The sequence below is a fragment of the Artemia franciscana genome, chromosome 2 (genome assembly GCF_032884065.1).
Source record: "Artemia franciscana chromosome 2, ASM3288406v1, whole genome shotgun sequence".
In the NCBI taxonomy this organism is placed as follows: domain Eukaryota; kingdom Metazoa; phylum Arthropoda; class Branchiopoda; order Anostraca; family Artemiidae; genus Artemia; species Artemia franciscana.
In genome coordinates this window covers 49,335,370-49,351,133 of record NC_088864.1, presented here as the reverse complement: position 1 = coordinate 49,351,133, position 15,764 = coordinate 49,335,370, and the positions used below count along the sequence as shown (strand labels likewise).

The window sequence follows — 15,764 nt, the reverse complement described above, 5'->3', positions numbered from 1 at the left end:
ACTCATAAAACATGTTTTTTGTTACTTTTTTTTTTCGTCAGGCGTGACTATGGTGTGGCTCGGGCATAAGAATACTATGTGTAGAATGATTGATATGATGCAAGTTTGTCTTTTAACCAGGTTTAACTTTCTACTCTTCACCAAGAAAATAATTCTAAGAACTGAAAAAAACAATTAGTGCTTGAGATATGATAAGCGAGAGAATTAGAGAAAATTAAAGCAAACTTTGCTAAGATCGTTACGTAAGACTGTCAAAGTAAGACCAAATTTGTCTAATTTTACTACAAGAAAAGTTTCAAACTTTTCAGTTGATAAAATCTATTAGCGAAAAAGTTCAATTTAAACATAAATTTAACACACAAAATTGTATTTGAAAATCTACCGAATAATTTATTTTTTCTTGATAGAAATTTAGTTAAAATAAAACAGAATAGCTTTAAACATCCAAATGAAAAACTGCGGGGGGGGGGGGGCCAAAACTGCAGTTTTCAATGTACTCTATATTCTTCTGATTGTTTTGTTTACTAATCCAAATACAGTTAAACGTTGTATTACGCAATCATTTTTTTTCACTGAAGTAAACCATTGGTGTTTGTCTATTTGCGAATAAGCCTTCACCACGCCCTTTTAAGTGTCGTAGCGAACAAAGTAGTGTTGGTACAAATATCAGTTCAAATAAGGATAAATCCTTTTATTGGACAGTGAAAACAACGAAAAAATATCTGGATATGTCGATCACTGCGTATGTGATCGAAATATCACAAGTTTTGTCATTGTTTTCACTGGGTAATAAAAGGATTATACGTTTTTGAACTGTTATTTATACGTCAGGGAAAGGCATTGTGGTCTTCGAAAATGCTCAAAGTTGTGTAAATAATAAATAATGAATGAACACAACTAGTGTCGGAATAAATCATGCCAACACATACAATCCGTAAATACTTAATGACAACTACAATGGTTAGATTGATTAATCTTTATGTATATTTAAATTTGAATCGTTTTTTAGCCCATCTAACAACTTATAAATAAAAAATATTACAAAACATTTCACATTATAAAACACATCTATAAAAAAAAAAACAGGAATCCCAGAAGTTTTGGCTGCCTCCCTTCTATAAAAAAGGCACTCAGTTTACTCTATCTTTGGGTATCCATTGAAATCAACCTTGGCAATGGCTACCCGAGAAAAAAAAAAGATTTAAATGGTTAGTCATACATGACGCTTGGAAACTAAGAAAATTTTTTATTATTTATATTTTGTCTGTCTTTGTAAATACAGGCCTCTAACATACCTTTTCTGATTCATGAAATATTAATTTATTTATTTTTGTTGTATAATTAATTTGTTTTATTCTGTAGGCAATTCTTTATCTGCCTTGTTGGATGGCGAGGCGCGTTTGACATTATTGAATCGCGGTGAAGACTATTTTATCACTATGCCGTATGCCTACTGCAAAGGGATATTTCTTGGAGCGCTTAGCATGGAACTTGGTGGAGATGTGACTCTTCGCTGCGATAAGACTGGATATTCTGCTGATTTGACGTTTAAATTGACTGTGAGTTGTTTAGTAGCAGTTCTACTTCACAATTCTATCTTCACAGGAGTTTGGGCACCTGTGAATAGCAGAGGCAGAAGGGCTGACTCTGTTTAACGGTAGAACGGCTGAAGCTACTTAACGTTTAGAGGGGTGAAACCTACTTAGCCTTAGAAAGGTTCATATTACTTAAAGGATTGATGTTACTTGAAGCAAATGTAAAGAAAATAGCTCGAAATTTTCCAAAAAAACTTTTGTTCTTTTAATTTTTTTATTTCTCTTCACTTTCTTAATTTTTCTTTCAACTTTGGTTTGCTTCTATGCTCCTCGTTGAGTAAGTTTTCTATTTTTCCAAATTACAATTTTGTCAAGTTCTAACCGTTAGAAATATTAACTATTTTTTTTATCTTTTCTGTGTTATTTCTATTTGACAACGCTGTTTTTATGACGCACTGGGTATCTGCAGAACGGTAAGTACTGGGCCCCAGTAGGTGTGCCTATGTAAGCTTAGTAGTTTGGGCTTCTATCTGGTACTCTTACTTTCCCGGTCTCTGGTCAATTTCTTTTCCACGGAATATATGGGATTGAGATGGATGCCATGTTATATAAAATGTTATATAAAAAAAGGAAGAAAAAACTATAAAAATACTGAAATTACTTAAAACTTATTTTTTTAAATAGATCAAATTTTTAAGATTTAAAATTTTTTCTGTAATATTTTGCCTCTATGCCTTGTTCAGCTTTTCTACTTTTTTTTTTTTTTTTTTGACGATTTCATATTGCTACTTAAAAACTTACGACTTATAGGTCAAGTATGTGACTTCGTTCATGATTGATCAGCTACAATTAATTCACCAATCAAAAGCTAGTTTACAAATTTAATGTCCGTGTCGCAAATTCTAACATAGCAATTTCAAAAGCCCGTTTAAAAACAAAAATACTAATTAATGTAAAAAAAATGTCTTATTTCAAATCTCCTATAATTTTTTTCTTAAAATAATTGAGAACATGGGGCTACGTTTGAACAATGGGAAGTTTATTTCTTCAAAAAATATGTATTTCTGTCGGCTGTTATTTATCTGTTCATTTAATGGTCATGAAAGATTCTCATGCTAGAAAGACAATATTCCCGAGCACTCCCATGTCATAGCAAAAAAATAAATAGCAGGGGAAAGAAGGAGAAAAATACATTAATAACGAAAAGTGTTGCGCTAGAAGACGTTTACCTAAAATAAAAAAAAAAACAAAAGAAAATACAGATCTCTTAAATGTAGGTAGCGTCATCTATACACTTGCGTTACAGAAAAAGATAGGTGGCTTTGTCTGTTTCCTAGATGGGCCTGGGAAAATCATTACACCCAAGATAATCTTTTGCTTTGGAGTCAGAAGTATGCATAGTCAGAAACAATACAAGTGGATGCCAGAGGATGTCAGTGCCAGAAACAATGAAAATATATAAATTCCACTTTTCCGAGGTCTGTAAATTTTTCGTGGTGCAATCGTCTGGTCAGCTTAGTCGGACGATGAATTTTAATAATTTTGCTCATGCTCTAAGGCCCTGGAAACGACTTGTTGCATGTCCAAAAGTCTAATTGAGGATTGAAGTCCAAAACATGACTGGTATCTACTTCTCATAAGTAATCACTTTTCAAAGCAAAAATAGTAGAGTTGATTTGCAATAATACATATTACTTCTAACACAAAAACTTGTTATTTCCAAATCTGAACAATGAGTGATCATTAGTTATAGTAGCCTACTAACTTTTTGAAACCTGTAGAAGAGTCGTCAATTGAACGAAAAATATTTCGAAGTTTGTTCTCTCGGGATTACTTGAAGAAAAGTAACTAAATTTCAGTGTAAGTTTGAATTTACGCTCACTAGTACGTTATTTGAAGAGTAGATCAATGATCTTCTATTTCGTTTAATCTATCCGTGTATTAATTATTTTACCGGTTTAATATTTTATTTAGCAGCTTTATCCCAAAACATTGGGTAAGATTGTGGTTTTCGGTCACAGAACTTGTATCCTATTGCTTGCGTCTGAAATATTTCTTTTCTCTACTGATTTTCGATTCAGTTCAGGCTACCCGCCACCCCGCTACCCCAACCAGTGCTTATAAAAAATCGAGAGATCTCATTAGCGTTCAATATTTTGAGACTTGTGATATATTCTATACGTATATATTATATGTATTCTATATATATATATATATATATATATATATATATATATATATATATATATATATATATATATATATATATATATATATATATATTTATATATATATATATATATATATATATATATATATATATATATATTTATATATATATATATATATATATATATATATATATATATATATATATATATATATATATATATATATATAAATATATATATACATATATATATATATATATATATATATATATATATATATATATATATATATATATATATATATATTGCTAAAACAAAGCTTTTAAAAGAAAACATAAATGCTTTCGAAATAGTCGCTCTAGTGGATAGACATGAGCTTTCCCGAAAATTTACATAAGTTTGCCCCCTTACCGAAAATTTACCCCTTTTCTCTTTGAATCTATCATTATACAGAACTGCTCCTAGTCTCCTCAATTGACAGTAGGAGCAGTAATTATGATTATAATTGTTAATCTTAGCATTACACAGCTATCAATTTAACTCATCGCTCAAAGTTTCATAAGCTATAAGTTTAGTTCCAAAATCGCTTAGCTTAACTTTTTTTACAGAGAAAAACTACATAAAACCTTTGTATGTACCTTTTAACGGAGGAAGTTATTCAAACGAATCAAGCAGAACCAGTCTTTGAATTAATCAATGAATTAGTATAAATTGTTTTTATGATCAATCAACTTGATCAATTTCATATGTAATTGTTGAATTAATTGATGAATTGATACGAATAATTTTTAGGAATTATTGAATGAAAATATTCATGAGTTGTTCAAAGCCGATCCAAGAAATATTTTCGCACTAGTGTTATATTTATGTGGCGTTAAATAAGTAACATCAATATGGTATTAAATATCAAACTTGGAATCTTAGTCAGCATTGATATTAAGAATAACTTAAATCAAAATCGTATGGCATTTCAGTAGAAACAGAAATTTATTTATATCAGTTGTGCTGTAAGTATGCTCATTATTAATACTTGTGAGTGGAAGCAAAAAAAAAAAAATTGACCTAGCACTAATATTCCGCAGGGGATCTGGAACATCATAAGGAACTAAGTCTTTTGTAACTCTTTTGTCTTTTTCGAAAGAATCCGATTGACCCTCATCCATGATGAGCTCTGAACTTTACTATTTCAGTTGCATTTTTTTTTGTCCTCTTTTTTTATATATATGATTTAATATTTAACATTTATTTTTTCAAAGCCGTTATTTGGGAAAGCAGATCAGACCAATTGTATTTCTGGGAAAATAAAACTGGGTAAAGAGACACTAGCGACTGTTGAGGGTCATTGGGACTCCGTGATCAACTTGGTGGACAAGAAAACAGGAGAAAGTCAAGTTCTGTGGCATCCTACGCCAGAGGTAAGTTCCAGTTTCTTTTTCCTTTTGTTCGTTCGGTTTTTTTTTAATACTTTTCTGCGTCGGCATTTTATATTGTGGATAGTCATTAAGAATAGAAAAGAAATTTGACGTTAAAAATCAACGTTTTACCACCCTTCTCTGTGATAGTGGACTAGTAATGAACTAAAACAACTTATGATATATATTTTTTGAAAAGCTAAAATTCCAAATATATTTTCTTGATATTTGAAGATATATCGATTTTAGCAGAGCCACAGTGGTGTAGCCAGGGGTAAATGGTGTATCCTTGTACCTGGGCACAGCATGTGTAGGGTGCTATTTAGATAATATACGCAATATATTTCTTTAAAGATAGACCCACATACGATATTTGGGGAGGGGGAGGGAGGGTGACTGATAGTGCCTCCTGTTGTTGAAAAACTTACATCTCCGCTGGGTCGCATTTTCTTCTTCTTAGGACTAGAATTGAATGCTAGCATTAGAGGGGGCCGATCCCCAGGAAACTTGAACAGTAAAACCATTGCCTTTATGCAGAACAATCAGTATGTTTTTATAACTTAAGGTAAATTTATTGTTTAAATTCCTTATGAAAATTTTGGTAAGGTATTTTTTTTTTAGTTTCACAGTTTAATATCTCGGCATTGAATAACAATTAGGCTATCATTCGACATCTGAGATTTAGTTTTATCCATAAGTCGTATTGAATATTAAAAGTCCGCTTCCCATTTTTTATTGTATTGAAAAATACTTGGAAAACACGAAAAATATGCAAAAATAGAAACGTGTTTCTATAAACAAGCTTAGCTTATTCTCAATGAAACAAATCTCAGTAATATCATAATCCTGGGTCGATTAAGGGATTGGTTTGGAACTAATGAACCCAACAATGTAAGTATCTTGTTCTGTCTTCTCTGGGCTGCTTGGAAAATGTTTCACAGGGAATATAACCTTTAATTTACTGAATCTTTCATGCAAAGTAGCATAATGCGGCTTCTCATGACAAATTGATTGACTTTTGTTGAACATTTTATGCGTTTTAATGATTTGAAATTAAAATTTTCGCACCTGTTGACCCGAACAAGTTTACCATTTTTAGTCAAATCCCTGATTGGATCCTGATTGGAGAGGGAGAAATTGACTGACATCGTTCTTGATCTATTGTAAGACATTTGAGTGATAAATTTGCTATTTTTGGATTTTTTAAAAAATACAAGAGGCTCAAGTAACTTTATACCTTGATTTTTCATTTTAATTAACAATTCAACTTTCTATTTTACTAATTTTTGTTGTTATTTTGTTTTAAGTGTTTATTTTATTATTTTATTTAGTTATTTTGGTTTGAATTAAAGCAGTAAAGTACACCGAAGAAGTAAAAACAGAATTAGTACAATACATATTATTTGTAAATATCTTTCTCAGATAGTTCCATGATTTTAAAGTAAAAAATCTATGAAACTGTTTCTTATTCCAACTATTGGAGGTATTTTTCTCTGTCCTCTCAACTTGATCATACTGTCTTATTGTTACCCCTTATTATAGTGCCGAAAAAAAGTTAAAACAGATATTTGATTATATGGTTACGTATCCTTAATTGTTATTTTTGAGATAAAGAAAAACAAATAATAAACATTTAAAAAAGGAACGTGGTGTTCGTATTTCCGATTTCGCAAAGGAGTTACTTCGTCATCTGAATGGCCAGTTCAGTCTCAAGTGTAAAAATATCCACAAAAACTTTTGTATAATTTACGCCTTATGTATTTCTAGTACTATCTGTTGGATAAGAGACCCAATTTATTTTCAGCTTTTCAATGACAAAGTATAGAAAACAATCAATTCTTATCTATTTTCTTGAAATTCTTGGCGATCCTTGAAGCTATGGTAATCTACTCTTACTTAGCTTCAGATTACCTGAAGCTAAGGTAATCTACTCTATCAGATGCAGTATTTTTTAGGAAGTATAAAGTTGCATTGACGAATTGAACGAAGTTGTCACCAGATAGCTCCGAAAGTCGGTGGTTGACTAGTCTGAATTTCTAGCCTGGAAAACCAAGAATTCAAACTTGACTTTTCTTAGGCTAAATTCAACTTTCCTTTCCAACAAATTGATCACAATCACTAAAGTTTTAGTTGATTTAACCAGGTATGTATGGTAGTAACGGATTTAGGTGATGGGAATCCATCTCCTGACGGTTGCGGTTATCACTTCAATAGTTGCGGTGGGAATCCATCTCCTGACGGTTGCGGTTATCACTTTAATAGTTGCGGTGGGAATCCATCTCCTGACGGTTGCGATTTTGCCTTCAATAGCGTCGAGCTAAATATTATAAAAAGTATGTTTAGGAAAATGAAGGTTCAGACTCCTATAGAAAAAAAGTAGTTTCGACTCCGGCTCAATAATCCTAGCTTGAATCTCTTACTCTTAGTGGTTAATTATATTTATTTTAGGCTCGCAAAAAACGCTTAAAGCGTTTTGTCGTACCAATTGAGAACCAAGAAGAATACGAGTCCGACCGGCTTTGGCAGCATGTAGCAGCAGCAATCAAATCAGAAGACCAGGTCAAAGCCACCGAAGAAAAAACAAAATTGGAAGATGTTCAAAGAAACGAAGCCAAGAAAAGAAAAGAGTCTGGATCGACTTGGAGTGCAAAATTTTTTGAACAGGTAAATGTTTAATCCAGACAATGAGTATTGCCTCTATAAGGGATAAAACGTAATCAAACCGCTAATTGGTATTGATGCTGATGATCACCATTGCAAATGATTACATAGTCTGTGCCCTGTAGTTTTCAATCCATAGCTCATGCGCATACATTTGTCTTAAACATTAATCTAGTAAACGTATTCTTAATCAGAAGTTATCATATCTCAGTGGAATTCTTTTCTCTTACATAAGAGAGCAAATACGACCAAACGGTTTGATGGTAATAACGGTGGTGCGGAATGCTAGAAATGATAATGATAATGAAAATATAATGCTCGAGATTCTCTTAACTCTTTGTTACCATTTTAAATGGTAACCTAAGTTGCTGCATTTGCAATGAGTATCAATCAAAGAGTATGGGTAACTTACAGGAATGAAATTTGACGCTAGTATCGACAAAACAAACTTTAAACGCCGTCTAGTGATTGGCGACACATGGCTTTTTTCAGTGTAATGATAAGAATACTACTACTACTAACAAATCACCGTAACACCAAGCCGCCTGAGGCCAACACAGCTACGCACGCTTCTCATCCATCTCAATCTATTCAGAATAAGAATAATTAATTTAATTTTTGCAGTTGGTAAAATTAGTGCAGTAATAAGTGTATTATTACTATTAATAATAAGATCTCAGATTCTGATATAAAAACGATTACAAAGCTTGAAAAATGCCAAGTCTCGCCAAACACTAGATGGCGTGATGGCTTTCTTTTGCCGACACTAGTGCCAGTTTCTATTCTTATAAGCTACCCATATTCTTTGGTATCAATAACATTCAATTGTAAATCTAATCTTAGAAGCTACTACATTTAGGGGTATTATTATCTCCTGTGTCAGGGAATATACGAGACCAAACTGCACCTAGCTGTAGTAATGGATAATATTGGAAATAATACTGAAAGGTGCGACATTTTTAAAAATCTTTATTTATAATACTGCACTTCTTAAATCGTAACCCATGTTGTTACGTTTGTATTGAGTAACAATCACATTAATACACTAATGGATTCTTATCAAAAAGTTACCACGATGTAGTTGTAATAAGTCTTACATCTGTGCATAAGATATAATACGAGATTTATCCGGTCTATAGTAATCCGGTTTTATCCGGTATATAGCCTGTTCTGGTTAATGTCTTGACAAGAACTTAGGTCTCCTCCTTGCGAAGAGGTCAAAATGGGTTGAGTCTTCCAAAAACCACAATAAAAACACTTACTCTTACTTTTGTCAATCTTTTGGCTGGGATTTGATACCCTTCTGCTAGATGATAAGAGGACGGGAATTTATGAACACTTTCTCATTCTCTCCTTCGTAAAGGCGGGATAAGATTCTGATCCCCAAGGCACAACTAGTACATCAGCTCTTACTTTTAGCCAAGTTTTTAAATGCAATAATTGCTTCCGATTAAGAAACTGACCCCAAGAATTTACGGGCCCTCATCCCCACACATGCGCCAAATCAGTGCATAATCCAGAAAAGGCGTAAGATAGACCAGTTGAATTAACTCTTCACCAATTCTGATTGAGATTTAACCACACTTGAAAAGAGTCTAGGACCTCATGGTCTGGATTTACCTCTATAAATCCAGATTTCTGTTCAGACATTGACATACCCCAGATACTTGGGGAGGGGGGGTCTTTTCCAGAAGCGTCTGGAAAGTGTTCCATCACTTTTAATTTTTCATAATGATACTGTTTTTTGATCATACAAAATGTAAGAAGTTAGTGAAGAATTTTCTAAATTGCGTTTTCAGTGCCATAGAATGCAAATACTAAAACGAAGAAGCCAACCAGAATCTAACTCTCTAAAAAAATCTTTGACAAAACAACGATGAACTGCTCCCTCCCAAAAAAAAAACAAGTTTGAATGGATCATTAACTTCCCGAATTTGCAAAACAAAATTTCCGGTCAGCTTAAAACTTGTATCCTTGAATCATTAGGCCAAAAAAACCCAAAGCACACAAAATTATAAAATATAGATTCCCATGAAAAAAGGCCAAAAACGGGCCAAAAAACCATTTATCTCCAAAGGGCTTGAAACTTATACCCATAAGTCCTTGGGCCAAAGGAACCCTCATCAAAATTAAATTGGTGCATGGGCCCCGAAAAATTGAAGCCAGGATATTTTTTCGATTGGCTTGTAAGCTATATCCAAAAATCTTTGGTTATTGGGACCTCCATTCACACAAAAAATATTAAGGAAAAAAAAACATCGGGTCGGCTGGAAATAGAGCACTAAAGAGAGCCACCAAGTTTTTTTTCTTATCATCCTGAAATTTAAAAACTATAAACCCCTGGATAAGTGGACACTAATGCACTAGATAAATCTTATTTTTCCCCTCCTCCCCCCTTTGTCCCTAGGCCTCCACCTTAGGAATTGATTTTGAACCAAAGGTCCAAAAACTTTTTTTCGATTGATTTAGAACTTTCAAGGATAGTTTCCTGGGCTAACAAGATTACATATTTCCTTTGGAGGGGGGAGGCTGTTGGGAGACCTAGAATCTGGCCAAAAACCTCGTGGACCCTGATCAATTTCAAACTTGAAACACACACACACATACACATGTATGTGTGATTGCTAAGATTGCTAAGATACATGCCTAGATTGCTCTACTAAGTCTAAGGTAAATTGTACTTCTTCTCCAGTGCTTTCTATCTCCTCATCCGGAACTTCTCCGACACCCCGTACCCCTGTTGAAAGAAGAAGGATTCTTAGCATTCTAAGTGATCTCAGCAGCCCTAAACATTTTCCAGACACTCCGCTCAGCCAGTTTCCTCTATTAACTGAAGAACCAACCGTTTCTAACAAGGCTGGCACTAGTTTGTGTGATCCTACAATTTCCCTTGTCCCTCCCCAACGCCGAGGCTGTTCTGAAGGGAAAACAAATGCATCTTGTCAAACAATTGACTGTAGCATTGATAAATCAGTTCAAACGGACACTGTCCCTACACCCCCCATCTTACAACCAGATATTACCAAAATCTTGGTTATACAAGAAAAGCTAACGGATGCATTAACTTTCATCTCCAATTTTTTGACAATTCACCAAAGCGATCTAGCAAATCAACCTGCATGTAATTCCATTTTGAATGTGGTTAATAACACTTTCATCTCTGACCATAAAAAAAGTGCAATGTCCATAAACCAAATGAATATTGATGAAGGACTTAGAGGATTAAATCCAGTGATACCTGTCACAACAAGTGACACAAATCCGGAAATTTTCATTGACCTCAATCCACCCTTGATACAGGCTAATTATAATGGTAGCCTTGATTACCACATTACAGATGCTCAAAAACGTGTGGATATTAACAAGGTGAATAGCCTGCGTAATAAGACTGTCTCTTCTGATAATAAACTAAAATGTGCTAATATAATCTTGGCAGGTTCTTGCCAATTAGGAGACAATTGTGTATTTGAACACGTTTTTTCTTCAACCAAGCTCCAGCCAAAAAGTGTTTTCGAAAATAGAATTAAGGCAAATTACACTAAAAAAAATGAGCTCAATGATTTTCAGCCAAGTGCATCAACAAAGTTCCAGCAAAAGAGTACCAACAAAAAAAAAAATGTGATATGCAAACATTTTAATCATAATCGTTGTAAATTTAGTAAGCAGTGCAAATTTTTACATATATGTCGTAATTTTATTTCAGGTAGTTGTGGTTCCGTTAAGTGCAGTTTTGACCATGTGAAGCTTTGTCCAGTTTTAGCTTGTAATAACAAATATTGTAGTTTTGCCCATGCACCAAAATTAAATGATGTTAATTCTCCTCCCTGGGGCCCTGTTCCAGTGTCCCTGTCCAAAGATAAAAATTGTAAGAGCCACTCATCTCCCTTCCGCCGTCCTTTTTTAGTGCACCGCACTCAAGCAAAAATTTCTTATCAAAGTTCATCAGGCACAGCTCAAAAATTGACAAACCCTTCCCGATCCCGAACTCTCCTCCCTTATCCTTTGCTACCTCCTCCCCCACCCCGCACACAGAAGTCCTATTTCCTCCCCCCTCACAGTATGCTGCCCTGTACCCTCCCTACTCTGCCACAAACCAACAATTTCTTGACGGACATGAATCACTACTCCCAACCAGGCCCCCTTTCCCAGCACTTTACGAAACCCCACCCCCAGTCCATTCGTTTTATCCCTCGTGCCTACCCTGTCAACGTGACTCAGGTCTGAGACTTTTTAATTGTCTTACAATGAATCCCAATTGTTCTCCTCGTGCTTCATCCATATCATTGCCCGTCCCCCCGTCCCCAAATCCCCAAGATAAATCCTTTTCTTACTCTAATAATTCATCTTTCGATGTTGACCCTAATAGTCATCCCATAAAAGTCAAATGTGCTCCCTTGGTCCCCTGTTCTGACTACATTAATCTGGCCCCCGCTAAGAATCCCACCACGCCCCCTGTACCCATTTGTAATTTAAATAAAGTTAAGTGTAAAAATGGTACCTTTGCAGGTCGTTTTAAATTTCCCACACTTTTGTTAAGCAACGCTGAAAGTCTTAATTTTGACAAACTTAATGAATTAGACTCCTTTTCTAAAATATATAGATCAGACATAATCGCTATTACTGAAGTACACGCTCAAAATACACACATGTTAAAAATGAATAATTTCACCCAGTTTATTAAACTCAGACCCGAAACCCACCCTCTGGGTAAGAAAGGGGGTGGAATTCTTTTCTTTGTCCGTAATGATTTTTATCCTTCAGAAATATTAGTTCCTTGTCTTACTCCCTTTGATGAAATTTTGTGGGTTTGTGTTCGACCTAAAGTCTTACCACGTCCTTTCAACTTGATTGTCCTGTGCTGTTTTTACTACTCTCCTGGGCAGAGAGCGACTGAAAAAATTAATTTTATTGAAAAATTGCATGGTAGTGCCGACTATGTACTATCTAAATACCCAAATGCTGGAATTTTCCTCTTAGGTGATGCAAATGAATTAAAACTTGAGTCTACATGTAATACTTTTAGTCTAAAACAAATTGTAAAAGTCCCTACTACCAAAGGCAATTCTACTCTTGATTTAATATGCACCAATATGTCAAATTTCTACAGACCCGTCACCATTCTTCCCCCTCTCGGAGGTAGTTACCACTTTAGCCTACTCCTATCTCCACTAGCTACAATTAAACATTCCTTTACTATTACTGAAACCGTCTTTAGACCTCTAATTGACTCAGGACTCTACAATTTTGGCTCCTGGATCACCAGTGAAAATTGGTCCCCTGTGTACCAAACAAATGATGTCGACTTCAAGGCTTTGTCCCTCCAAAGTTTATTGAGGAATAATTATGAAGCCCATTTTCCGGAGAAAAAAATTAAAATATGCTCTACCGATAAACCTTACATTACTGCGACTTTTAAAAAACTAATAAGGAAAAAAATCAATTTGTTCAAGCAAGGACATATCTCACAGGCTAATGATCTAAGAAAGTTCCTGAAGAGAAAATTGAGAAAGGCAGCTTCTGGGTATTACAATAGTAAGGTTAAGGATTTGTATTCTAACAAACCCAAACAATGGTACAGGAAAATCAAAGAGATTTGCGGAAAAAACCCTGTTGAAGTTAATTTTCATCTCCCTGAGCCCCCTTCCAAGATAGCCAACGATTTGAACCTGCATCTTGCGTCCATAGTTCAAAGTCTCCTTCCTTTCACTGGCTCAGGTCAAACTTTTCCTCCCTCCACCTCTTTCCCCCAAATTTCTCCCTCTGATATTATAAATAAAATCCAAAAGCTCAAAAAATCAAGTACTTGCCCATTAGACATCCCAATTGACTTGATTAAAGCCTTTTCAGACACAATTGCTGGACCTTTATCTGATATTTTTAACCAAATTACAAAATCTGGTAAATTCCCAAGTTGCTGGAAACTTGGTTTTATAACACCCATCCCAAAGAAATCTTCCAGTCTGACTATAACCAACATACGTCCTATTACACTCACTCCAGTTTTTTCTAAGCTTTACGAAGGGTTCCTTTGTGACTGGCTTAAAATTAAAATTATACCACGCATTGACATCCGACAGTTTGGTAATTTAAGAAAAACCTCCACCACCCATTACCTTGTACACTTGATTCACACGATCCTAAGTGAACTAGAGAAACCAAATGTTTGGCTAAACCTGGTTTTAGTCGATTTCCAAAAAGCGTTTGACTTAGTTGACCACACTATCCTAATTCGTTTACTACATGATAACTTTGAAATTGGCCCACTCTTAGTAAATATTGTTATATCGTTCCTTTCAGACAGATCACAAGTTGTAAAATACAAAAATACCTTCTCTAACCCCCTCCCTAGGTACTGTGGAATACCTCAAGGAACCTTATTGGTACCACTATTATTTCTTGTCATGATTAACGAAATTGGCAAGGAGTTCCCCCAACGATGGAAATATGTTGATGACTTGTCGATCCTTGAAGTATGTCATAGGAATATTAAAAGTGACCCCGTTGAAATCCTAACCCAATGTTCGGATGAATCCAAGAATCTAAATATGACAGTAAATCCCACTAAATCACAGATAATGACAATAAACTTCTTGAAATCTACTCCTGCTTTTTGCGATCCGATCCCAAGCGAAATGCTAGTGAAACATGTTAAGCTTCTTGGTGTCACAATTTCTAATGATCTTAAGTGGGAAACACATGTATCCAACATTGTTAAACAAGCAAATGTTTCACTATCCATTTTTAAGCTACTAAACAAATTTAATTGTCCTAAGATACATTCCCTCCGTGTTTACTTATCCTTTATCAGACCGTTATTGGAATATGCATGTCCGGTCTGGCATTCGCAACTTTCAAATGAACTTAGTGACAAAATCGAGTCGGTCCAAAAGCGTTCGCTCAGGATCATTTACAAAGAAGGCAAAATTCCATACTCCTTCCTCCTTAAAGCTGCGCGCATTACCACCTTAAAAGAAAGGAGGGAAAAAATTTGCCTGCTTTTCGCTAAATCAGTCATTTCCAATCCCCGCACTGAGGACTTACTCCCTGATTTTCACAATCCCATTAGACTCCGACTCCCCCGGTCAGCCTCCTTAGCAATCCCAACTTACTCTTCGATTCATGCTGTTACAGAAAGGTTTCGCAAAAGTTTTATACCATTTATTCTGAAACACCTTAATAATAATTCGTGATCATGTAATTGCCAAATTCCCCTTTTTACTGCAATGTTTTTGTAATTTAATTGTTAAGTTTATCTTTGATGATTTTACTTTTTTAATTCCTTTTAATTTTAAGTGTTTGACTTAATGTACTATTTTGATTTTTTTCTTAGCTTTTAGTGACATATAAAGCGAATTCGGCTCTTTAGAGCTTGTGATAGTTCTTTTGCAAATAAATCTTATCTTATCTTATCTTATACATGTACACACAAAAAAGAAATTAGTTCACGTTAAAATCGGGTCCTAGACAGGGCCAACAAACTCTTTTTTTTTGGAGCCGTAAGTATTTGAGCCTATTGGACGCTAATGTACCAGAAAAATGTTTTACGGGCAAGTTTCCCCTCAAGAATGGACCCCTAAAAAGGGGCTAAAACACTTCGATTGACTTGAAGCTTTCGAAAATCATTGCCTGGGCTAAAGGGGCCGCATATTGTGGAGGAGTTGTGTGATGTCAAGAGGCTCGGAAATGGGACAAATATGTATCATTCTTAATCAGCTGCAGCGGTAACTGAACTGAAGCTTACAGCTGTAGCCGAAACTTACAGCCGGTCCATGGGCCGAAGGGAACTTAATATAAAAAGGACGTTGAGCCAAATGGGGCTTCAAAAAAGGACCAAAACCTATATTTCGGACGTAAATTTGGAAAACCACTGATATATTTCTCTTGGTTGGCTTTAAAGTTGCTTACATTTAGACAGGGCAAAGAGAACCTTACTGATCACGGAAAATTTTAATCAAAATAAATTTCTATCAATTGGTGACGTCAAA

The 15,764-nt window shown here is 34.7% G+C and overlaps 1 protein-coding gene across 1 annotated transcript in view; it reads left to right on the top strand.

Moving 5' to 3' along the window:
• Window positions 1-15,764, top strand: part of LOC136043099 (oxysterol-binding protein-related protein 8-like) — a gene marked incomplete in the record, with an annotated part of 88,828 nt that overhangs the window by 57,173 nt on the left and 15,891 nt on the right. The window contains 3 exon segments of the mRNA XM_065728049.1: window positions 1,363-1,559; window positions 4,963-5,121; window positions 7,567-7,782. Of these exon segments, the coding sequence (XP_065584121.1) occupies window positions 1,363-1,559; window positions 4,963-5,121; window positions 7,567-7,782 (572 nt within the window).